General features: G+C 59.6%; 1 protein-coding gene across 1 annotated transcript in view; it reads right to left on the bottom strand.

Moving 5' to 3' along the window:
- Positions 1-1,084: 1,084 nt before the first annotated feature.
- Positions 1,085-25,931, bottom strand: part of LOC116957064 (phosphoenolpyruvate carboxykinase, cytosolic [GTP]-like) — a 42,164-nt gene continuing 17,317 nt past the window's right edge. The window contains exons 3-11 of the mRNA XM_032978983.2: positions 23,785-23,882; positions 23,387-23,571; positions 16,685-16,888; positions 14,141-14,328; positions 11,880-12,042; positions 10,195-10,410; positions 7,409-7,546; positions 2,158-2,253; positions 1,085-1,584 (exon numbers count right to left, since the gene is read on the bottom strand). Coding sequence (XP_032834874.1) covers positions 1,097-1,584; positions 2,158-2,253; positions 7,409-7,546; positions 10,195-10,410; positions 11,880-12,042; positions 14,141-14,328; positions 16,685-16,888; positions 23,387-23,571; positions 23,785-23,882 — 1,776 coding nt within the window. The 3' untranslated portion in view covers positions 1,085-1,096. The remainder of the gene's footprint in view (positions 1,585-2,157; positions 2,254-7,408; positions 7,547-10,194; positions 10,411-11,879; positions 12,043-14,140; positions 14,329-16,684; positions 16,889-23,386; positions 23,572-23,784; positions 23,883-25,931) is intronic.

Genomic DNA, 25,931 nt, shown 5'->3' on the forward strand with positions numbered 1-25,931 from the left:
AACGCGTTCCAGATTGATCACTGGGGGGCGAGCGTGTTGGATTGATCCCAACGGGATGAGGGTTTGGGATTGATCCCAACGGGACGAGGATTTGGGATTGATCCCAGGGGGACGAGGGTTTGGGATTGATCCCAGGGGGACGAGGGTTTGGGATTGATCCCAACGGGGCGAGGGTTTGGGATTGATCCCAACGTGACGAGCGTGTTGGATTGATCCCAGGGGGGCGAGGGTTTGGGATTGATCCCAGAGGGACGAGGGTTTGGGATTGATCCCAGGGGGGCGAGGGTTTGGGATTGATCCCAACGGGATGAGGGTTTGGGATTGATCCCAACGGGGCGAGGGTTTGTGATTGATCCCAGGGGGGCGAGGGTTTGGGATTGATCCCAGGGGGGCGAGGGTTTGGGATTGATCCCAACGGGGCGAGGGTTTGGGATTGATCCCAGAGGGACGAGGGTTTGGGATTGATCCCAGGGGGACGAGGGTTTGGGATTGATCCCAGGGGGGCGAGGGTTTGGGATTGATCCCAGCCGGACGAGGGTTTGGGATTGATCCCAGGGGGGCGAGGGTTTGGGATTTATCCCAGGGGGGCGAGGGTTGGGGATTGATCCCAAGGGGGCGAGGGTTTGGGATTGACCCCAGCGTGACGAGGGTTTGGGGGGGGGGGGGATTCGGTGACGAGATTTGGCAGTGGCTGTGGTGAAACCAAATCTGGTGGCATTTGGGCACCACCTGGGTGGACGTGGTGCCCACCTCCCCCACCGTCACCCCCACATGTAGCCCCGCCCCCGCCTGTAGCCCCGCCCATAACCCCGCCCCCACCCGACGCCCTGCCCATAGCCCTGCCCCCATCTGTAGCCCCGCCCGTAGCCCCGCCCCCCCGCCCGTAGCCCCGCCCCCACCCGTCGCCCCGCCCGTAGCCCCGCCCCCACCCGTCGGCCCGCCCCCGCCATCGGCCTTCGTCACCCACCCACCCATCGTAGCCTAGCCCACCCCCCCCACCATCGCCCCCCCCCCCTCAACCCATTCACCCCTCCACCGTCACCCCCCTCCGCCCCCCCACCACGGCCCCCCGCCCCAACCCGCGCCCTCCCCCAGCTCACATGGCGGCCACGCGGCCCCTGAGCGCCTCGAGCTGACGCGCCACCTCCGCCGGCAGGTCGTCGTTCACCTGATCCTCCAGGTAGCGGCCCACCTCGTCCGCCTCGCGCTCCCAGAAGTCCCGCGGCAGCGCCAACAGCGCCGCCTCGTCGGCGGCCGGCCCGCCGCCCGCCGCGGCCACGTCGATCGCGCCCGGCGCCGGCAGGAGGCCCACGGCCGAAGCGACGGCGGCCGTGCCCTCGCCGGCCGAGCCGGGGCCCTCGTCGGCACGGCGAAAGATCCAGGCGAGGACGCGGGCGTTCTCGCCGAAGCCCGGCCACAGGAAGGCGCCGGTGGACGGGTCCCGGCGGAACCAGTTGACGTGGAAGATCTTGGGGAGGCGGGCGCCGGCGTGGCGCTCCATGGCCAGCCAGTGGGCGAGGTAGCGGCCGAAGTTGTAGCCGAAGAAGGGGCGCATGGCGAAGGGGTCGTGCATGATGGCCTTGCCTGGGGCGTGCGCGGGGGGGGGGGTGGTGGGGGGGGGGGTGTTGGTGGTGTGTGGGGGGGTGTGGTGGGTGTGGTGGTGTGTGGGGGTGGGTGTGGTGGTGGTGTGTGGGGGTGTGGTGGAGTGGCGTTGAGCGGTGGGTTTGTGTGGATGTGTGTTGGTGGGTGGGTGTGTGTTGGTGGGTGGGTGGGTGTGTTGGTGGGTGGGTGGGTGTGTTGGTGGGTGGGTGTGTTGGTGGGTGTGTTGGTTGGTGGGTGGGTGTGTTGGTGGGTGGGTGGGTGTGTTGGTGGGTGGGTGGGTGGGTGTGTTGGTGGGTGGGTGGGTGGGTGTGTTGGTGGGTGGGTGTGTGTGGTCGGTGGGTGGGAGGGAGAGGTGGGTGGGAGGGAGAGGTGGGTGGGAGGGAGGGTTGATGAGGGGGGCAAGAGTGGGAGGGAGTTAATGGTGTCAATGATGTTGCTGGTGACGATGGTGACGGCGTGGTGATGGTAGCGGCGGTGTTGATGGTGATGGTGACGGCGGTGTTGATGGTGACGGCGGTGTTGATGGTGGTGTTGATGGTGGCGGTGGCGTGCTACCTTTGTGCTCTGCGGCCGCGGTGGCCTCTGACCGCATGGCAGCGCCAACAAACACCCCATGGCGCCAGTCAAACGCCTCGTACACCAGCGGCACCCCTAGGGACACAGCGACACCCACAGAGACCCTCTCACTCACACAGCGACACTCACAGAGACACAGCGACACTCACAGAGACCCTCTCACTCACTCAGCGGCACCCCTAGGGACACAGCGACACCCACAGAGACCCTCTCACTCACAGAGACACAGCGACACCCACAGAGACACAGCGACACCCACAGAGACCCTCTCACTCACTCAGCGGCACCCCTAGGGACACAGCGACACCCACAGAGACACAGCAACACCCACAGAGACCCTCTCACTCACACAGCGACACCCACAGAGACACAGCGACACCCACAGAGACCCTCTCACTCACTCAGCGGCACCCCTAGGGACACAGCGACACCCACAGAGACACAGCGACACTCACAGAGACACAGCGACACCCACAGAGACACAGCGACACCCACAGAGACTCTCTCACTCACTCAGCGACACCCACAGAGACACAGCGACACCCACAGAGACACAGCGACACCCACAGAGACACAGCGACACCCACAGAGACACAGCGACACCCACAGAGACACAGCGACACCCACAGAGACACAGCGACACCCACAGAGACACAGCGACACCCACAGAGACCCTCTCACTCACTCAGCGACACCCACAGAGACACAGCGACACCCACAGAGACACAGCGACACTCACAGAGACCCTCTCACTCACACAGCGACACTCACAGAGACACAGTGACACTCACAGAGACACAGCGACACCCACAGAGACACAGCGACACTCACAGAGACACAGCGACACCCACAGAGACCCTCTCACTCACTCAGCGACACTCACAGAGACACAGCGACACCCACAGAGACACAGCGACACCCACAGAGACACAGCGACACTCACACAGCGACACCCACAGAGACACAGCGACACCCACAGAGACCCTCTCACTCACACAGCGACACTCACAGAGACACAGCGACACTCACAGAGACACAGCGACACCCACAGAGACACAGCGACACCCACAGAGACCCTCTCACTCACACAGCGACACTCACAGAGACACAGCAACACTCACAGAGACACAGCGACACCCACAGAGACACAGCAACACTCACAGAGACACAGCGACACCCACAGAGACACAGCGACACCCACAGAGACCCTCTCACTCACACAGCGACACCCACAGAGACACAGCGACACTCACAGAGACACAGCGACACCCACAGAGACACGGCGACACCCACAGACACCCTATCACTCGCACAGCGACACCCACAGAGACACAGCGACACCCACAGAGACCCTCTCACTCACACAGTGACACCCACAGAGACACAGTGACACTCACAGAGACAAAGCGACACCCACAGAGACCCTCTCACTCACACAGCGACACTCACAGAGACACAGCGACACTCACAGAGACCCTCTCACTCACACAGCGACACCCACAGAGACACAGCGACACCCACAGAGACCCTCTCACTCACTCAGCGACACCCACAGAGACACAGCGACACCCACAGAGACCCTCACACTCACTCAGCGACACTCACAGAGACACAGCGACACCCAGAGACACAGCGACACCCACAGAGACACAGCGACACCCACAGAGACACAGCGACACCCACAGAGACACAGCGACACCCACAGAGACCCTCACACTCACTCAGCGACACTCACAGAGACACAGCGACACCCAGAGACACAGCGACACCCACAGAGACACAGCGACACCCACAGAGACACAGCGACACCCACAGAGACCCTCTCACTCACACAGCGACACCCACAGAGACACAGCGACACTCACAGAGACCCTCTCACTCACTCAGCGACACCCACAGAGACACAGTGACACCCACAGAGACACAGCGACACCCACAGAGACCCTCTCACTCACTCAGCGACACCCACAGAGACACAGCGACACCCACAGAGACACAGCGACACCCACAGAGACCCTCTCACTCACTCAGCGACACCCACAGAGACACAGCGACACCCACAGAGACACAGCGACACCCACAGAGACACAGCGACACCCACAGAGACACAGCGACACCCACAGAGACACAGCGACACCCACAGAGACACAGCGACACCCACAGAGACCCTCTCACTCACAGCGGCACCCACAGAGACACAGCGACACACACAGAGACACAGCGACACCCACAGAGACACAGCGACACACACAGAGACCCTCTCACTCACTCAGCGACACCCACAGAGACACAGCGACACCCACAGAGACACAGCGACACACACAGAGACCCTCTCACTCACAGCGGCACCCACAGAGACACAGCGACACCCACAGAGACCCTCTCACTCACACAGCGACACTCACAGAGACACAGCGACACCCACAGAGACACAGCGACACCCACAGAGACCCTCTCACTCACTCAGTGACACCCACAGAGACACAGCGACACCCACAGAGACCCTCTCACTCACACAGCGACACTCACAGAGACACAGCGACACTCACAGAGACACAGCGACACCCACAGAGACACAGCGACACCCAGAGACACAGCGACACTCACAGAGACACAGCGACACCGACAGAGACACAGCGACACCCACAGAGACACAGCGACACCCACAGAGACACAGCGACACTCACAGAGACCCTCTCACTCACACAGCGACACCCACAGAGACACAGCGACACCCACAGAGACACAGCGACACCCACAGAGACCCTCTCACTCACACAGCGACACCCACAGAGACACAGCGACACTCACAGAGACCCTCTCACTCACACAGCGACACTCACAGAGACACAGCGACACCCACAGAGACACAGCGACACCCACAGAGACCCTCTCACTCACTCAGTGACACCCACAGAGACACAGTGACACCCACAGAGACACAGCGACACCCACAGAGACCCTCTCACTCACACAGCGACACCCACAGAGACACAGTGACACCCACAGAGACACAGCGACACCCACAGAGACCCTCTCACTCACACAGCGACACCCACAGAGACACAGCAACACTCACAGAGACACAGCGACACCCACAGAGACACAGCGACACCCACAGAGACCCTCTCACTCACACAGCGACACTCACAGAGACACAGCGACACCCAGAGACACAGCGACACCCACAGAGACCCTCTCACTCACACAGCGACACTCACAGAGACACAGCGACACCCAGAGACACAGCGACACACACAGAGACACAGCGACACACACAGAGACCCTCTCACTCACACAGCGACACTCACAGAGACACAGCGACACCCACAGAGACACAGCGACACACACAGAGACCCTCTCACTCACTCAGCGACACTCACAGAGACACAGCGACACCCACAGAGACACAGCGACACTCAGAGACACAGCGACACTCACAGAGACACAGCGACACCCACAGAGACCCTCTCACTCATGCAGCGACACCCACAGAGACACAGCGACACCCACAGAGACACAGCGACACCCACAGAGACCCTCTCACTCACTGACACTCACAGAGACACAGTGACACTCATAGTGAGGGGGGGGATAGGGCGGTAATGGAGGGCAGTAGTGGGGGGGCGGTAGTGGGGGGGCGGTATTTGGAGTGGCGGGAGGGCGGTAGTGTGGAGGGGGGGCGGGAGTGGCGGGAGGGTGGTAGTGGGGGGAGTGTGGTAATTGGGGGCGGTATTTGGAGTGGCGGTTGTGGGGGGAGGGCGGTAGTGGGGGGCGGTAGTGGGGGGGGGGGAGGGCGGTAGTGGTAGTGAGGGGGGGTGTGGGTGAGAGGGGAGCGAGGCAGGGTGGGGGAGAGCGGTGGGGAGAGCGGTGGGGGGAGAGCGGTGGGGAGAGCGGTGGGGGGAGCGGTGGGGAGAGCAGTGGGGGGAGCGGTGGGGGGGAGCGGTGGGGGCAGCGGTAGGGGCAGCGGTGGGGGCAGCGGTGGGGGGAGCGGTGGGGAGAGCGGTGTGGGGGGAGAGCGGTGTGGGGGAGAGGGGTGTGGGGGAGAGCGGTGGGGGGAGAGCGGTGGGGGGAGAGCGGTGTGGGGGAGAGCGGTGGGGGGAGAGCGGTGGGGGGAGAGCGGTGGGGGGAGAGCGGTGGGGGGAGAGCGGTGGGGAGAGCGGTGTGGGAGAGCGGTGGGGGGAGAGCGGTGTGGGGGGAGAGCGGTGTGGGGGAGAGCGGTGTGGGGGAGAGCGGTGGGGGGAGAGCGGTGGGGGGAGAGCAGTGGGGGGAGAGCGGTGGGGGGAGAGCGGTGGGGAGAGCGGTGTGGGAGAGCGGTGGGGGGAGAGCGGTGTGGGGGGAGAGCGGTGTGGGGGAGAGCGGTGGGGGGAGAGCGGTGTGGGGGAGAGCGGTGGGGGGAGAGCGGTGGGGGGAGAGCGGTGGGGGGAGAGCGGTGGGGGGAGAGCGGTGGGGGGAGAGCGGTGGGGAGAGCGGTGTGGGAGAGCGGTGGGGGGAGAGCGGTGTGGGGGGAGAGCGGTGTGGGGGAGAGCGGTGTGGGGGAGAGCGGTGGGGGGAGAGCGGTGGGGGGAGAGCAGTGGGGGGAGAGCGGTGGGGGGAGAGCGGTGGGGAGAGCGGTGTGGGAGAGCGGTGGGGGGAGAGCGGTGTGGGGGAGAGCGGTGTGGGGGAGAGCGGTGTGGGGGAGAGCGGTGGGGGGGAGAGCGGTGGGGGGAGCGGTGTGGGGGAGAGCGGTGGGGGGAGAGCGGTGGGGGGAGAGCGGTGGGGAGGAGCGGTGTGGGAGGAAAGCGGTGTGTGTGGGGGGGGAGCGGTGTGGGGGGAGAGCGGTGTGGTGGGGAGAGCGGTGTGGTGGGGGGAGCGGTGTGGGGAGAGCGGTGGGGGGAGCGGTGTGGGGAGAGCGGTGTGGTGGGGGGAGCGGTGTGGTGGGGGGAGCGGTGTGGTGGGGGGAGCGGTGTGGTGGGGGGAGAGCGGTGTGGTGGGGGGAGAGCGGTGTGGTGGGAGGAGCGGTGTGGTGGGGGGAGCGGTGTGGTGTGGGGGGAGAGCGGTGTGTGTGTGGGGAGCGATGTGGTGGGGGGAGAGCGGTGTGGTGGGGGGGGAGCGGTGTGGTGTGGGGGGAGAGCGGTGTGGTGGGGGGAGAGCGGTGTGGTGGGGGGAGAGCGGTGTGGTGGTGGGGGGAGCGGTGTGGTGGGGGGAGAGCGGTGTGTGTGTGTGTGTGGGGGGGAATGGCGGCCGGTACCTTCCGGGCGCCGCCCTCCGAACACGATGGCCTCGATGGGCACCCCCTCAGGGGACTCCCACTGGGGGTCCATGATTGGGCACTGGCGCGCCGGCGTGCAGAAGCGCGAGTTGGGGTGCGCCGCCGGTGTGCCGTCTCCTGCGGGCGCGCACCACACAAGGCAGAGGTCAAGCTCCCCCAGGTAGCCTCCAACAGGATGGTAGGGTCAAGTGCTGTTGGTAGCGAGTAGCGGTGCCTTACAGACACAAAGCTCCCCCAGGTAGCCTCCAACAGGTTGTAGGGGCAAGTGCTGTTGGTAGCGAGTAGCGGTGCCTTACAGACACAAAGCTCCCCCGGGTAGCCTCCAACAGGGCCACGGGGTCAAGTGCTGTTAGTCACGAGTAGCGGTGCCCTACAGACACAAAGCTCCCCCAGGTAGCCTCCAACAGGGTGGTAGGGTCAAGTGCTGTTGGTAGCGAGTAGCGGTGCCCTACAGACACAAAGCTCCCCCAGGTAGCCTCCAACAGGGTCGCAGGGTCAAGTGCTGTTAGTCACGAGTAGCGGTGCCCTACAGACACAAAGCTCCCCCGGGTAGCCTCCAACAGGGTCGTAGGGTCAAGTGCTCTTAGTCACGAGTAGCGGTGCCCTACAGACACAAAGCTCCCCCAGGTAGCCTCCAACAGGGTCGTGGGGTCAAGTGCTGTTAGTCACGAGTAGCGGTGCCCTACAGACACAAAGCTCCCCCGGGTAGCCTCCAACAGGGTCTCGGGGTCAAGTGCTGTTGGTAGCGAGTAGCGGTGCCCTACAGACACAAAGCTCCCCCGGGTAGCCTCCAACAGGGTCGTAGGGTCAAGTGCTGTTAGTCACGAGTAGCGGTGCCCTACAGACACAAAGCTCCCCCGGGTAGCCTCCAACAGGGTCGTAGGGTCAAGTGCTGTTAGTCGCGAGTAGCGGTGCCCTACAGACACAAAGCTCCCCCGGGTAGCCTCCAACAGGGTCGTAGGGTCAAGTGCTCTTAGTCACGAGTAGCGGTGCCCTACAGACACAAAGCTCCCCCGGGTAGCCTCCAACAGGGTCGTAGGGTCAAGTGCTCTTAGTCACGAGTAGCGGTGCCCTACAGACACAAAGCTCCCCCAGGTAGCCTCCAACAGGGTCGTGGGGTCAAGTGCTCTTAGTCACGAGTAGCGGTGCCCTACAGACACAAAGCTCCCCCGGGTAGCCTCCAACAGGGTCGTAGGGTCAAGTGCTGTTGGTAGCGAGTAGCGGTGCCCTACAGACACAAAGCTCCCCCAGGTAGCCTCCAACAGGGTCGTGGGGGCAAGTGCTGTTAGTCACGAGTAGCGGTGCCCTACAGACACAAAGCTCCCCCAGGTAGCCTCCAACAGGGTCGCGGGGTCAAGTGCTGTTAGTCACGAGTAGCGGTGCCCTACAGACACAAAGCTCCCCCAGGTAGCCTCCAACAGGGTCGTAGGGTCAAGTGCTGTTAGTCACGAGTAGCGGTGCCCTACAGACACAAAGCTCCCCCGGGTAGCCTCCAACAGGGTCGCAGGGTCAAGTGCTGTTAGTCACGAGTAGCGGTGCCCTACAGACACAAAGCTCCCCCGGGTAGCCTCCAACAGGGTCGCGGGGTCAAGTGCTGTTAGTCACGAGTAGCGGTGCCCTACAGACACAAAGCTCCCCCAGGTAGCCTCCAACAGGGCCGCGGGGTCAAGTGCTGTTAGTCACGAGTAGCGGTGCCCTACAGACACAAAGCTCCCCCGGGTAGCCTCCAACAGGTCGTAGGGTCAAGTGCTGTTAGTCACGAGTAGCGGTGCCCTACAGACACAAAGCTCCCCCAGGTAGCCTCCAACAGGGTGGTAGGGTCAAGTGCTGTTGGTAGCGAGTAGCGGTGCCCTACAGACACAAAGCTCCCCCGGGTAGCCTCCAACAGGGTCGCGGGGTCAAGTGCTGTTAGTCACGAGTAGCGGTGCCCTACAGACACACAGCTCCCCCAGGTAGCCTCTAACAGGGTCGTGGGGTCAAGTGCTGTTGGTAGCGAGTAGCGGTGCCCTACAGACACAAAGCTCCCCCGGGTAGCCTCCAACAGGGTCGTAGGGTCAAGTGCTCTTAGTCACGAGTAGCGGTGCCCTACAGACACAAAGCTCCCCCGGGTAGCCTCCAACAGGGTGGTAGGGTCAAGTGCTGTTGGTAGCGAGTAGCGGTGCCCTACAGACACAAAGCTCCCCTGGGTAGCCTCCAACAGGGTGGTAGGGTCAAGTGCTGTTAGTAGCGAGTAGCGGTGCCCTACAGACACAAAGCTCCCCCGGGTAGCCTCCAACAGGGTCGCAGGGTCAAGTGCTGTTAGTCGTGAGTAGCGGTGCCCTACAGACACAAAGCTCCCCCGGGTAGCCTCCAACAGGTCGCGGGGTCAAGTGCTGTTGGTAGTGAGTAGCGGTGCCCTACAGACACAAAGCTCCCCCGGGTAGCCTCCAACAGGTTGTAGGGTCAAGTGCTCTTAGTCACGAGTAGCGGTGCCCTACAGACACAAAGCTCCCCCAGGTAGCCTCCAACAGGGTGGTAGGGTCAAGTGCTGTTAGTCACGAGTAGCGGTGCCCTACAGACACAAAGCTCCCCCAGGTAGCCTCCAACAGGGTCGCGGGGTCAAGTGCTGTTAGTCGCGAGTAGCGGTAGGGGGTGAGCCACGAGGTGACGCTACGGGTGGGAGGGTCGCCCCCCCACCGCCCTCGGCCACGTTGCTGTGCACCCCCCCACCACTACCCCCCCACCAACACCCACCCACCAACACCCCCCCCCCCCCCACCACTCACCCAGTCTCCAGGGCTTGTTGAGCCACGAGGTGACGCCGCCGCTGGGAGGGTCGCCCCCCATGCCCTCCCAGTAGACGCCGCCGTCGGCCGTCTCGGCCACGTTGGTGAACACGGTGCCCCGTGCCACCGTCAGCATCGCGTTGGGGTTCGTCTTCATCGACGTGCCGGGCGCCACGCCGAAAAAGCCGTTCTCGGGGTTGATGGCGCGCAGGCGGCCTGGGGGGAGGGCAGGAGGCTCACGAGTCTGTGGGTCTCTGTGATGAGTCTGTGGGTCTCTGTGATGAGTCTGTGGGTCTCTGTGATGAGTCTGTGGGTCTCTGCTGTGTGATGAGTCTGTGGGTCTCTATGATGAGTCTATGGGTCTCTGCCGTGTGATGAGTCTATGGGTCTCTGCTGTGTGATGAGTCTATGGGTCTCTGCTGTGTGATGAGTCTGTGGGTCTCTGCTGTGTGATGAGTCTATGGGTCTCTGCTCTGTCATGAGTCTGTGGGTCTCTGCTGTGTGATGAGTCTATGGGTCTCTGCTGTGTGATGAGTCTGTGGGTCTCTGCTGTGTGATGAGTCTGTGGGTCTCTGCTGTGTGATGAGTCTATGGGTCTCTATGATGAGTCTGTGGGTCTCTGCTGTGTGTAGAGTCTATGGGTCTCTGCTGTGTGATGAGTCTATGGCTCTCTGCTGTGTGATGAGTCTATGGGTCTCTGCTGTGTGATGAGTCTATGGGTCTCTGCTGTGTGATGAGTCTATGGGTCTCTGCTGTGTGATGAGTCTGTGGGTCTCTGCTGTGTGATGAGTCTATGAGTCTCTGCCGTGTGATGAGTCTATGGGTCTCTGGTGTGTGATGAGTCTATTGGTCTCTGCTGTGTGATGAGTCTATGGGTCTCTGCTGTGTGATGAGTCCTGGCTCTCTGCTGTGTGATGAGTCTGTGGGTCTCTGCAGTGTGATGAGTCTGTGGGTCTCTGCTGTGTGATGAGTCTATGGGTCTCTGCTGTGTGATGAGTCTATGGCTCTCTGCTGTGTGATGAGTCTATGGGTCTCTGCTGTGTGATGAGTCTATGGATCTCTGCTGTGTGATGAGTCTATGGGTCTCTGCTGTGTTATGAGTCTACGGGTCTCTGCTGTGTGATGAGTCTATGGGTCTCTGCTGTGTGATGAGTCTGTGGGTCTCTGCTGTGTGATGAGTCTATGGATCTCTGCTGTGTGATGAGTCTATGGGTCTCTGCTGTGTGATGAGTCTATGGGTCTCTGCTGTGTGATGAGTCTGTGGGTCTCTGCTGTGTGATGAGTCTATGGGTCTCTGCTGTGTGATGAGTCTATGGATCTCTGCTGTGTGATGAGTCTATGGGTCTCTGCCGTGTGATGAGTCTGTGGGTCTCTGCCGTGTGATGAGTCTATGGGTCTCTGTGTGGTGAGTCTATGGGTCTCTATGATGAGTCTGTGGGTCTCTGCTGTGTGATGAGTCTATGGGTCTCTATGATGAGTCTGTGGGTCTCTGCTGTGTGATGAGTCTATGGGTCTCTATGATGAGTCTGTGGGTCTCTGCTGTGTGATGAGTCTATGGGTCTCTGCTGTGTGATGAGTCTATGGGTCACTCTCCATCCTCCCTCCCTTCCCCCTCCCTTCCCACCCACTCCCTCCCCCTCCCTCCCCCCCCTCCTCATCCCTCCCCCCCCCTCCCTCCCCCCCACCTTCACTGTCGAACTTCATCCAGGCGATGTCGTCCCCCACGCACTCCACCTTCCAGCCGGGCAGCGACGGCGTCATCATGGCCAGGTTGGTCTTGCCGCACGCGCTGGGGAATGCCGCCGCGATGTACTTCTTGCGCCCCTCGGGGTTCGTGATGCCCAGGATCTGCCCGGCGGGAGGGTGGTGGGGGAGATGCTGCGTCAGGGGGAGGCTCGGGGGGGAGAGGTATGGCGCCACGGCAGCGCCACCACCACCGCCACCACCACCACCACCACCACCGCCACCACCACCACGGCAGCGCCACCACCACCACCACCACCACCACCGCCACCACCACCACCACCACGGCAGCGCCACCACCACCACCGCCACCACCACCGCCACCACCACCACCACCGCCACCACCACCACCACCGCCACCACCACCACCACCACCACCACCACCACCACCGCCACCACCACCACCACCGCCACCACCACCACGGCAGCGCCACCACCACCGCCACCACCACCACCACCGCCACCACCACCACGGCAGCGCCACCACCACCACCGCCACCACCACCACGGCATCGCCGCCACAACCACCAAGGAAGCGCCGCCACCACCAAATGCCCGTGACACACACACGCGCGCGTCATACATGCCCGTCACACACACGTCATACATGCCTGTGACAAGCACGTCATACATGCCCGTCACACACACACGTCATACATGCCCGTGACACACACGTCATACATGCCTGTGACAAGCACGTCATACATGCCCGTCACACACACACGTCATACATGCCCGTCACACACACGTCATACATGCCCGTCACACACACGTCATACATGCCCGTCACACACACACGTCATACATGCCCGTCACACACACGTCATACATGCCCGTCACACGCACGTCATACATGCCCGTCACACGCACATCATACATGCCCATCACACACACGTCATACATGCCCATCACACGCACGTCATACATGCCCGTCACACACACGTCATACATGCCCGTCACACGCACGTCATACATGCCCGTCACACACACGTCATACATGCCCGTGACACACACACGTCATACATGCCCGTCACACACACACGTCATACATGCCCGTCACACGCACGTCATACATGCCTGTCACACACGTCATACATGCCCGTGACACACGCATGTCAAGCATGCCCACAAAGCATGCCGTCACACAGCTCTCTACCCTCAGCGCCGGTCCTCTTGCCAGTGCCACACCACCACCACCACCGCCGCCGCCGCCGCCGCCGGCACCACCGGCACCACGGCGGCTCCCTACGCGACCACGACACCGCCACCACGGCTAGGAACGGGCCCCGGTGAGGGTGTGCGCGTGCGGTGGTGTCAAGATCGGCCTCTGTGGAAGAGGAGGCTCGTGTATGACGCTGCTGCTGCTGCTGCCGGGCCAGTTGAGGCTAGACAGGCACGACACGGGGCTGGAGGAGAGATGGAGCCGAAGCGGTACGGGCGGACGTGGAGCCGAGTCGACTTGCCGACGACCGGTACCAGCGGTACCGATCTTGATTTGAAGCTTTCGTGACTGCAGGAATCCATGTCCTTTGGGTCTTTCCGTAAAGTCGCGTACAGTAAAACCTTGGGTTGCGAGCAACTTGGTCTGCGAGGGTGTTAGCGACACGAGCAGTGTACGTGTACACGCTCTGTGCTGCCGAGCGTCACGTGATCACGACCGATATACGAGTGCTTTGGATTACAAACGCGTTCCCGGAACGAATTGTGCTCGCAATCCAAGGTTTTACTGTGGGTATTAAATAAAATAAAATCACGACGTTCCGGGCGCAACACAAGCGTCCGTTATCAGGCGGACGCTTGTGTTGCGGTGTGACTGTGGTGACTGTGGTGACGGTGTGACTGTGGTGACTGTGGTGACGGTGTGACTGTGGTGACTGTGGTGACGGTGTGACTGTGGTGACTGTGGTAACTGTGTGACTGTGGTGACGGCGTGACTATGGTAACTGTGGTGACTGTGGTGACTGTGGTGACTGTGGTGACTGTGGTGACTGTGGTGACTGTGGTGACGGTGTGACTGTGGTAACGGTGTGACTGTGGTGACTGTGATGACTGTGGTAACGGTGTGACTGTGGTGACTGTGGTGACTGTGGTGACTGTGGTAACGGTGTGACTGTAGTAACGGTGTGACTGTGGTGACTGTGGTGACGGCGGTGACTGTGGTAACTGTGGTGACTGTGGTGATGGTGCGACTCTGGTGACGTACCAGCATGTGCTCCGCGAGCCAGCCCTCGTCGCGAGCGATGCGCGAGGCGATGCGCAGGGCGAAGCACTTCTTGCCCAGCAGGGAGTTGCCCCCGTAGCCGCTGCCGAAGGACATGATCTCCCGCCGGTCCGGCACGTGGGCGATGAGCGTCTTGTCTGGGTTACACGGCCAGGTGGCCGACACGCCCTCTGGATGGGTTACACACACACACACGGTTACACACACACACACACACGGTTACACACACACACACACACGGTTACACACACACACACACACGGTTACACACACACACACGGTTACACACACACACACGGTTACACACACACGGTTACACACACACGGTTACACACACGCACACACGGTTACACACACGCACACACGGTTACACACACGCACACACGGTTACACACACACACACACGGTTACACACACACACACACACGGTTACACACACACACACGGTTACACACACACACACACACGGTTACACACACACGGGTACACACGGTTACACACACACACGGGTACACACGGTTACACACACACACACGGGTACACACACACACACGGGTACACACGGTTACACACACACACACGGGTACACACGGTTACACACACACGCACGGGTACACACGTACACACACACGCACGGGTACACACACGTACACACACACGCACGGGTACACACACGTACACACACACGCACGGGTACACACACGTACACACACACGCACGGGTACACACACGTACACACACACGCACGGGTACACACACGTACACACACACGCACGGGTACACACACGTACACACACACGCACGGGTACACACACGTACACACACACTCACGGGTACACACACGTACACACACACGCACGGGTACACACACGTACACACACACGCACGGGTACACACACGTACACACACACGCACGGGTACACACACGTACACACACACGCACGGGTACACACACGTACACACACACGCACGGGTACACACACGTACACACACACGTACACACACGCACGTGTACACACACGGGTACACACACACGCACGTACACACACACGGGTACACACACACGCACGTACACACACACGGACACACACGCACGTACACACACACGGGTACACACGGGTACACACGGGTACACACACACACGGGTACACACGGGTACACACACACACGGGTACACACGGGTACACACACACACGGGTACACACGGGTACACACACACACGGGTACACACGGGTACACACACACACGGGTACACACGGGTACACACACACGGGTACACACGGGTACACACACACACGGGTACACACACACACGGGTACACACGGGTACACACGGGTACACACGGGTACACACACACACGGGTACACACAGGTACACACACACACGGGTACACACACACACGGGTACACACACACACACGGGTACACACACACACACGGGTACACACACACGGGTACACACGGGTACACACACACGGGTACACACGTACACACACACACGGGTACACACACACACGGGTACACACGGGTACACACACACACGGGTACACACGGGTACACACACACACGGGTACACACGGGTACACACACACACGGGTACACACAGGTACACACACACACGGGTACACACACACACACAGGTACACACACACGGGTACACACAGGTACACATAAACACACAGGTACACACACACGGGTACACACGGGTACACACACACACGGGTACACACACACACGGGTACACACGGGTACACACACACACACGGGTACACACGGGTACACACGGGTACACACACACACAGGTACACACGGGTACACACACACACAGGTACACACACACACACGGGTACACACACACACGGGTACACACGGCCAGCTGCTCTCCAGATATTCCCCCCGACCCACGCCACCCCCCGTACCACCCACGCCACCCCCCGTACCACCCACGCCCTCCCCCGTACCACCCACGCCACCCCCCGTACCACCCACGCCACCCCCGTACCACCCACGCCCTCCCCGTACCACCCACACCCTCCCCGTACCACCCACGCCACCCCCCGTACCACCCACGCCCTCCCCGTACCACCCACTCCACCCCCCGTACCACCCACGCCCTCCCCGTACCACCCACACCCTCCCCGTACCACCCACGCCACCCCCCGTACCACCCACGCCCTCCCCGTACCACCCACGCCCTCCCCGTACCACCCACGCCCTCCCCGTACCACCCACGCCACCCTCCCCGTACCACCCACGCCACCCCCCGTACCACCCACGCCCTCCCCGTACCACCCACGCCACCCCCCGTACCACCCACGCCACCCCCCGTACCACCCACGCCACTCCCCGTACCACCCACGCCCTCCCCGTACCACCCACGCCACCCCCCGTACCACCCACGCCACCCCCCCGTACCACCCACGCCACCCCCCCGTACCACCCACGCCACCCCCCCGTACCACCCACGCCCTCCCGGTACCACCCACGCCACCCCCCGTACCCCCCCACGAGCGTCGTGCGACGGTACCGGCGAGCGGCAGAGGGCTTCCGAGCGAGTGCAGGCACTTGACGAACTCCCCGTCGCCCAGCGCCGAGAGCACGTGGGCGCCCATGCGCGTCATGATGCGCATGGACACGACCACGTAGGGGGAGTCGGTGAGTTGGACTCCCGTCTTGGCCAGCGGCGAGCCCAGCGGGCCCATGCTGAACGGCACCACGTACATGGTGCGGCCTGCACGCGTGGACACGCGCACACGGGGGGAGACGCGGGGACACGCACACACAGGGAGGGACAGACACACGCACACACAGTGAGAGACGCACACACGCACACACAGGGAGAGACGCACACACGCACACACAGGGAGAGACGCACACACGCACACACAGGGAGAGACGCACACACGCACAGGGAGAGACGCACACACAGGGAGAGACGCACACACACACACAGGGAGAGACAGACAGACACACACACACAGGGAGAGACAGACAGACACACACACACAGGGAGAGACAGACAGACACACACACACACAGGGAGAGACAGACAGACACACACACACACAGGGAGAGACAGACAGACACACACACACACAGGGAGAGACAGACAGACACACACACACAGGGAGAGACAGACAGACACACACACACACAGGGAGAGACAGACAGACAGACACACACACAGGGAGAGACAGACAGACAGACACACACACAGGGAGGGACAGACACACAACAACAACAACAACCGCCATTCGCCACTAAGTGGCGGTGACGTCACCACGACGCTTGTGCCAGGCTATGTGCACCCTGAGGCCACGTGAAGTGTCGAACGCCCGCTGGCAGGAGGTCACGGGGCAGACCCAGGTGCCACGGGTCGACTGACTGAGATGACTGGCTGATGCACCACCTGTGCCCCCTACTGTGCCAACCTGCTGTGCTTTAGCCACCCGGCGCTCCGCTCGCTGTTGTGAGCGTCGCTCCTCCGCCCTCCGTTGTTGTTGGAGGGCGACTGCCTCCAACTGCCCAGTAGCATCCTTCACGAGCCTCCTCCACAGAGGCCGATCTTGACACCGCTGGTACCAGTCATCGGCAAGTCCACTCAGCTCCACGTCCTCCTGTACCACATCACTCCATCTCTTCTCTAGCCCGTGCCGCGCCCGCTTAGCCCCCTCAATCCGGCCAAACAAAAGCTGTTTCGGCATGCGGTGGCTGGGCATGCGGGCTACATGACCCAGCCATCGCAGCCTTGCCTGCCGGAGGAGCTCACCGATGGGACCCTGCCCAGATCTTTCAAGGATTTGTGAGCTCCTCACACAATCCAGTCTGGTTAAACCGAGGATGGATCGGAGGCAGGCCAGCCTAAATGTTTCTAACCGGCGAAGATGTTCCATTAGGGGGGTCCACGTTTCGCAAGCGTAGAGAAGGGAGGGAATGACCGTGGCCGAGAAGACCTGAAGCTTAGTGCGGAGCGACAGACCAGGTAGCTTCCACACAGCGTTACGCAACCGATGAAAAGATATTGCCGCTCGACTGATTCGGAGTGAGACCTCTGCTGTTAAACTGGAGCCAGTCATAAGCACACTGCCCAGGTATGGGAAACTCTCCACTCTCTCCACAACTGCCCCATCACCGATTGGGAGTTGTGGGGGTGGAGTGTCCGATGGTACAAAATACCCAGGCAGGTGCTTAGTTTTGGTGGGGCTGATGGTAAGGCCCCACCTCTTAGTGGCACGCTCCAGTCTCAGCAGCAGCGTCTCCAACTCCTCCTCTGACTGAGCAGCTATTACCAAGTCATCAGCATACATAACGTGATTGAGCAATAGGGAGCCATCCCTTGACCGCACCCGCGCATCGATTAGCCTCCCATTATATCTGTACCATATGGAGATTCCCCCGGTACAGCTATTGAAGGCTTCACGAACTACGTGGTCAAAATAAATGTTAAATAATGTGGGAGCCAGAGGACATCCCTGTCGCACCCCAAGGTGTACAGGGAATGGCTCTGACTCCCGGCCACGTAGTTTTACCCGGGCCCGCTCACCATCATGAAGGTCCTTAATGATCGTGAGCAGAGGGTCAGGTACTCCAAAAGCACGAAGAACGACCCAGAGCCCAGGCCTACTGATGGTATCATAGGCCTTGACCAGGTCAATAAAGCAGAGATGTAGGTCTTGTTGGAATTCCCTACACCTCTGCTGTAGCAGACGGACAGAAAATATGGCATCTGTGCAGGACCGCCCTTTCCTGAAACCGCATTGGGGCTCCGCAAGCCTCTCCTCAGCGTGCCTGGCAAGGCGATGCTGAATAATCCTTGCCAGGACCTTTCCCGGCACACTGAGGAGTGAGATGCCCCTGTAGTTGTTACAGTCTGTGCGGTCCCCCTTCTTAAAAAGGGGGACCACCAGGGCATCCTTCCAATCCTGCGGAACCCGTCCAGTGGTCCAGACTGTTGTTATGATGTCATATAGGGCAGTCTGTGCACAAACGCCACCCTCCCTCAGCATTTCGCTTGGGAGATCATCTCTGCCCGCTGCCTTTCCTGGTCTCAGACTCCGGATCGCCTTCAATACTTCCTCAGCAGATGGCACCTCAGCCAGCCACTTACAGGGGGTGACTTCATCCAATATTTGAGGCACCGCAGCCTCAGCAGGGTCATCCTCACTTTGTGCCACGATGTTTTCCTGGCTGAGGGATTTTCCCTCCCCCAGGATCTCACAGAAATGCTCAGCAAATCTGCGAACCTGTTCCTGGGGGTCGGAAATTGGATCACCGTTTTTTCCCCTAATGATGGTAATAGGTGTGGCGCTGCAGGTTACTTTTTTGATGGAGTTAAATAGAGATTTGTGATCACGGGCCACTGAGGCAGACTCCATCTCCTCAGCAACCCGCGACCACCACCCATCCTTGCAGCGCCTCACGGCTCTCCGAACCTCCGAGCGAAGGCTGCGGTAAGCCTCCTCATTCTCTGACGTGGGATTCTGTAGCCGATGACAGTGGGCCTGTCGCTTTTTCTCAACCATCGTGAACAACTCCTCTGTCATCCAGGGTGTCTGGGGAGGTCTGGACCGCGTACCCAAAGCAGCCATTGCAGCTGCATGAGTCACAGTCCTAAACCTCGCCCATTTACCCTCGACATCAGGAGGAGTCGGGGACGATGCCAATCCCAGCCGCAAGCGATGATGAAATTCTCGCTTGCAACTTTCATCAGATAACTGAGACCAGGCCACTTTAGGTTGGAATGGGGTCCTGGGTGTACACCCACCACCGGAGTGGAAGAATGGCAGGCGCATCTTACAGATGACTAGTCGATGGTCAGAGGGCAGATCAGCTCCACGGTAGGTCCTGGTGTCAAGGACATGGGCTCGCATTCGCTGGTCCGTCACTATGTAATCCAGCAGATGTTCTTGCTTGGACCCGGCATGCATCCATGATGTTGTGTGGATGCGCCGATGCCGGAACAGCGTGTTGGTAATTACAAGCCCATGGGCTGCACAAAAATCTAGCAGCCTCCTACCGTTGTTATTGAGCTGATCTGGCCCATGCCCTCCAATCACTCCAGACCAGGTGCCAGTATCATGACCAACTCGGGCATTGAAGTCACCCAACATGATGACTCTATCCCGAGGGGCCACTTTAGCCAGCACCTGTGACAGGAGGTCATAGAAGGCATCTGACTCATCGGCTTTGCCTGCATCCCTCCACGGATGTTCATCTTCGGTGGGGGCATAAGTAACCACGACCACCATTCCTCGCCTCCGGTTGATGGGAAGGCGAGCCCAAAGTAGCCTGGGGCTTACAGCTTCCCACACCTCACCGCCACGCTCCCACGCCCCCTTCATTCTTTTGTTCAAAAGAAGACCCACACCCTGTTGTTTGGCAGTCTGCTGCCCCGAGTAGAGGACTGTCCACCCCTCATGGTGGCAGGAGCCAGAGCCGGTCCACCGGACCTCCTGAATGCCGCATAGATCCAGGCGGTACCGGTCCAGCTCCCGACAGAGGAGTGGCAGCCTCTCCTCTGCAGTGAGCGTTCGAACATTCCACGTGGCCAACCGTAGTGGCTTTTCGTTGTTTCTGGAGTAGCCCCGAGGGTAGGTATTCAATCTCCTGGCTCCGCCAATTGGGGTTTGGCCAGGAGACGTCATAGACGCCTGGCCCCCCGGGGCCTCCGGCACAAGCTTAGTTGTTACATATTTCAGTTGAATTCGTAGTTTCGTGGTAATTAATTGAAGGTGGAGGGGTTACCAGCCCCTCGCACCCGTCCAGAGCCCCCGTTTAGCCCCTGTGGTGGACACATTTGCCATGAGGGGAGGAGCCAATCAAAATTGGATCTCCCCCCACAGCGCTGTCCACGACAGAGTTGCCCATCCGGCACCGCGAGGAGGTAGGGGACAGACACACACACACACACGGAGAGACACACACACACAGAGAGAGACACACACACACACACACACAGGGAGAGACACACACACACACAGGGAGAGACACACACACACACACACAGGGAGAGACACACACACACACACAGGGAGAGACACACACACACAGGGAGAGACACACACACACATAGGGAGAGACACACACACACAGGGAGAGACACACACACACACAGGGAGAGACACACACACACACAGGGAGAGACACACACACACACACAGGGAGAGACACACACACACACAGGGAGAGACACACACACACACACAGGGAGAGACACACACACACACACAGGGAGAGACACACACACACACACAGGGAGAGACACACACACACACACAGGGAGAGACACACACACACACACACACAGGGAGAGACACACACACACACACAGGGAGAGACACACACACACACACGGGGAGAGACACACACACACACACGGGGAGAGACACACACACACACACGGGGAGAGACACACACACACACACACGGGGAGAGACACACACACACACACACGGGGAGAGACACACACACACACACGGGGAGAGACACACACACACACACACGGGGAGAGACACACACACACACACACGGGGAGAGACACACACACACACACACGGGGAGAGACACACACACACACACACGGGGAGAGACACACACACACACACACGGGGAGAGACACACACACACACACACGGGGAGAGACACACACACACACACGGGGAGAGACACACACACACACAGGGAGACACACACACACACACAGGGAGAGACACACACACACACAGGGAGAGACACACACACACACAGGGAGAGACACACACACACACAGGGAGAGACACACACACACAGGGAGAGACACACACACACAGGGAGAGACACACACACACAGGGAGAGACACACACACACAGGGAGAGACACACACACACAGGGAGAGACACACACACACAGGGAGAGACACACACACACAGGGAGAGACACACACACACAGGGAGGGACGCACACACACACACAGGGAGAGACACACACACACAGGGAGGGACGCACACACACACACAGGGAGAGACACACACACACAGGGAGAGACGCACACACACACACACACAAGGAGAGACACACACACAGGGAGAGACAGAGACACACACAGGGAGAGACAGAGACACACACAGGGAGAGACACACACACACAGGGAGAGACACACACACACAGGGAGAGACACACACACACAGGGAGAGACACACACACACACAGGGAGAGACACACACACACACAGGGAGAGACACACACACACACAGGGAGAGACACACACACACACAGGGAGAGATGCACACACACACAGGGAGAGACGCACACACACACAGGGAGAGACGCACACACACAGGGAGAGACACACACACACAGGGAGAGACACACACACAGGGAGAGACACACACACACACAGACAGGGAGACACGCACACACACACACAGGGAGAGACACACACACACAGGGAGAGACGTGTCGGGGCAAGTACTGTTAGCGATTGACTCGCAGACTCGCACACACACTTGTCTCTCAAGACTCGCACAAAGATCCCACGTGCAGCCTTAACAGACTGTAGGGGCAAGTGCTGTTAGCGAGCACCTATGAAGGCCGGAACGGCACACGAGGGGGTGGGTGGCCAGCACCACGCCCGACCGCCTTTGTCTCCCCAGTGGCGATGTTTACTACACACCGCACCAGGTACTCATTTGAGGCCGAGTCGACCTAGGGGAGGCCCATGACCGGTTCAGACAATCGTCACCGGTGTTGGCCGTGAGCGGGAATCGAACCCGGGTCGCCAGGTTCATAGCCCAGCGTAGCGCTAACCGCTACACCACCGCTCCTCCCCCCCACACACGCTCACAGACACGCTCACAGACACGCTCACAGACACGCTCACAGACACGCTCACAGACACGCTCACAGACACGCTCACAGACACGCTCACAGACACGCTCACAGACACGCTCACAGACACGCTCACAGACACGCTCACACACACGCTCACACACACGCTCACACACACGCTCACAGACACGCTCACAGACACGCTCACAGACACGCTCACACACACGCTCACAGACACGCTCACAGACACGCTCACTCACAGACACGCTCACAGACACGCTCACAGACACGCTCACAGACACGCTCACAGACACGCTCACACCTCCCCCGTCTCTCTCCCTCCGTGTCTCTCCCCCCCCCCCCAACCTGCGTCTCTCCCCCCTTCATCGATCACCCCCCCTCCGCCCCCCGCGTCTCTCTCACCGCGCATGCACCCGGGGAAACGCTCCTGCATGGCCGACGTCAGGTCTCCCGGCGACATCCACCGGCCCAGCTGGCTGGGCCTGCCGGAGCGTGGCACGGGCACCGTATCCCGCTCCCTCTCCGTCACGATCACCGTGCGACTCTCCACGCGCGCCACGTCGCGGGGGTCCGTGCGTGCCAGCCAGCTGGGAGGCCGCAGGGGTTGTGGGGGTGGGCGGGGGCGGGGGGGAGAGACACGGAGGTGAGAAGCGCCGTGAAACGCCGTCAAGCGCGCCGGAGCGCTGCAAAGGCGGCGAGGAGCGGCGGTGAGGAGCGGCGGTGAGGAGCGGCGGTGAGGAGCGGCGGTGAGGAGCGGCGGTGAGGAGCGGCGGTGAGGAGCGGCGGCGGTGAGCGCTCACCAATCCTGGTACTTGGGGAGCTTCTTGACCATGCCCTGGTTCTGCAGCAGCGAAAGCAGCGCCTCGTTCTCAGCCTCAGAGCCATCGCAGATGTGGACCTGCACACGCACACAGTTACACACACACACATACAGTTACACACACACAGTTACACACACACACATACAGTTACACATACACACCCACATACAGTTACACATACACACCCACATACAGTTACACATATATACACACACACACACAGTTACACATATATACACACACACACACAGTTACACATACACACACACACACACAGTTACACATACACACACACACACAGTTACACATACACACACACACACAGTTACACATACACACACACACACAGTTACACATACACACACACACACAGTTACACATACACACACACACACAGTTACACATACACACACACACACAGTTACACATACACACACACACACAGTTACACATACACACACACACACAGTTACACATACACACACACACACAGTTACACATACACACACACACACAGTTACACATACACACACACACACAGTTACACATACACACACACACAGTTACACATATATACACACACACAGTTACACATATATACACACACACAGTTACACATATATACACACACACAGTTACACATATATACACACACACAGTTACACATATATACACACACACAGTTACACATATATACACACACACAGTTACACATATATACACACACACAGTTACACATATATACACACACACACAGTTACACATATATACACACACACACAGTTACACATATATACACACACACACAGTTACACATATATACACACACACACAGTTACACATATATACACACACACACAGTTACACATATATACACACACACACACAGTTACACATATATACACACACACACACAGTTACACATATATACACACACACACACACAGTTACACATATATACACACACACACACAGTTACACATATATATATACACACACACACACAGTTACACATATATATATACACACACACACACAGTTACACATATATACACACACACACAGTTACACATATATACACACACACACACAGTTACACATATATACACACACACACACATACAGATACACACACAGATACACATACACACACAGTTACACATACACACACAGTTACACATACACACACAGATACACATACACACACAGATACACATACACACACAGTTACACATACACACACAGTTACACATACACACACAGTTACACATACACACACAGTTACACATACAGTTACACACACACAGTTACACATACAGTTACACTTACACATACACAGTTACACACACACACATACACAAAGACCCCCCATATAGCCTTAACAGACTGTAGGGGCAAGTGCTGTTAGCGAGCACCTATGAAGGCCGGAACGGTACACGAGGGGGTGGGTGGCCAGCACCACGCCCGACCGCCTTTGCTTCCCGAGTGGCGATGTTTACACACCGCACCAGGTACTCATTTGAGGCTGAGTCGACCTAGGGGAGGCCCGGGACCGGTTCAGATAATCGTCACTGGTGTTGGCCGTGAGCGGGAATCGAACCCGGGTCGCCAGGTTCATAGCGCAGCGCGCTAACCGCTACACTATCACTCCCCACACATACACACACAGATACACACACACAGTTACACACGGTTACACAATCACACACACACTCACACGGGTACACACACTCACACGGGTACAGCATCACGGACACAGGAATGTGAATCTGCGACTGCAGACCAATCTGGATGACTCCGGATGAAGCAGTGTTAGAATTAAAAAATAAAAGTCCAATCTTCCGGGCGTTGGAACAAGTCTACACCGTCCCTTCAGGCCGAGGCCGGGATCCCGGACAGCCGCAGGAGACTCGGCGGGTCTTGGCCGACTAAACCGGACCCGCACGAGCCACACACGGCAAAGGCACGCCGTGGTCGCTATGAGATGTTGACTACCTCGTCCGGTGTACAGGAGGTCTATGTGGAGTCTGCGTCTCTCTCTCATCATCATCATCATCACGGTGGCTATGAGATGTTGACTACCTCGCCCGGTGTACAGGAGGTTTATGTGGAGTCTGCGTCTCTCT

The sequence above is a fragment of the Petromyzon marinus genome, chromosome 69 (assembly GCF_048934315.1).
Source record: "Petromyzon marinus isolate PM22_M1 ecotype Great Lakes invasive population chromosome 69, UKy_Petmar_22M1.pri1.0, whole genome shotgun sequence".
Lineage (NCBI taxonomy): Eukaryota > Metazoa > Chordata > Hyperoartia > Petromyzontiformes > Petromyzontidae > Petromyzon > Petromyzon marinus.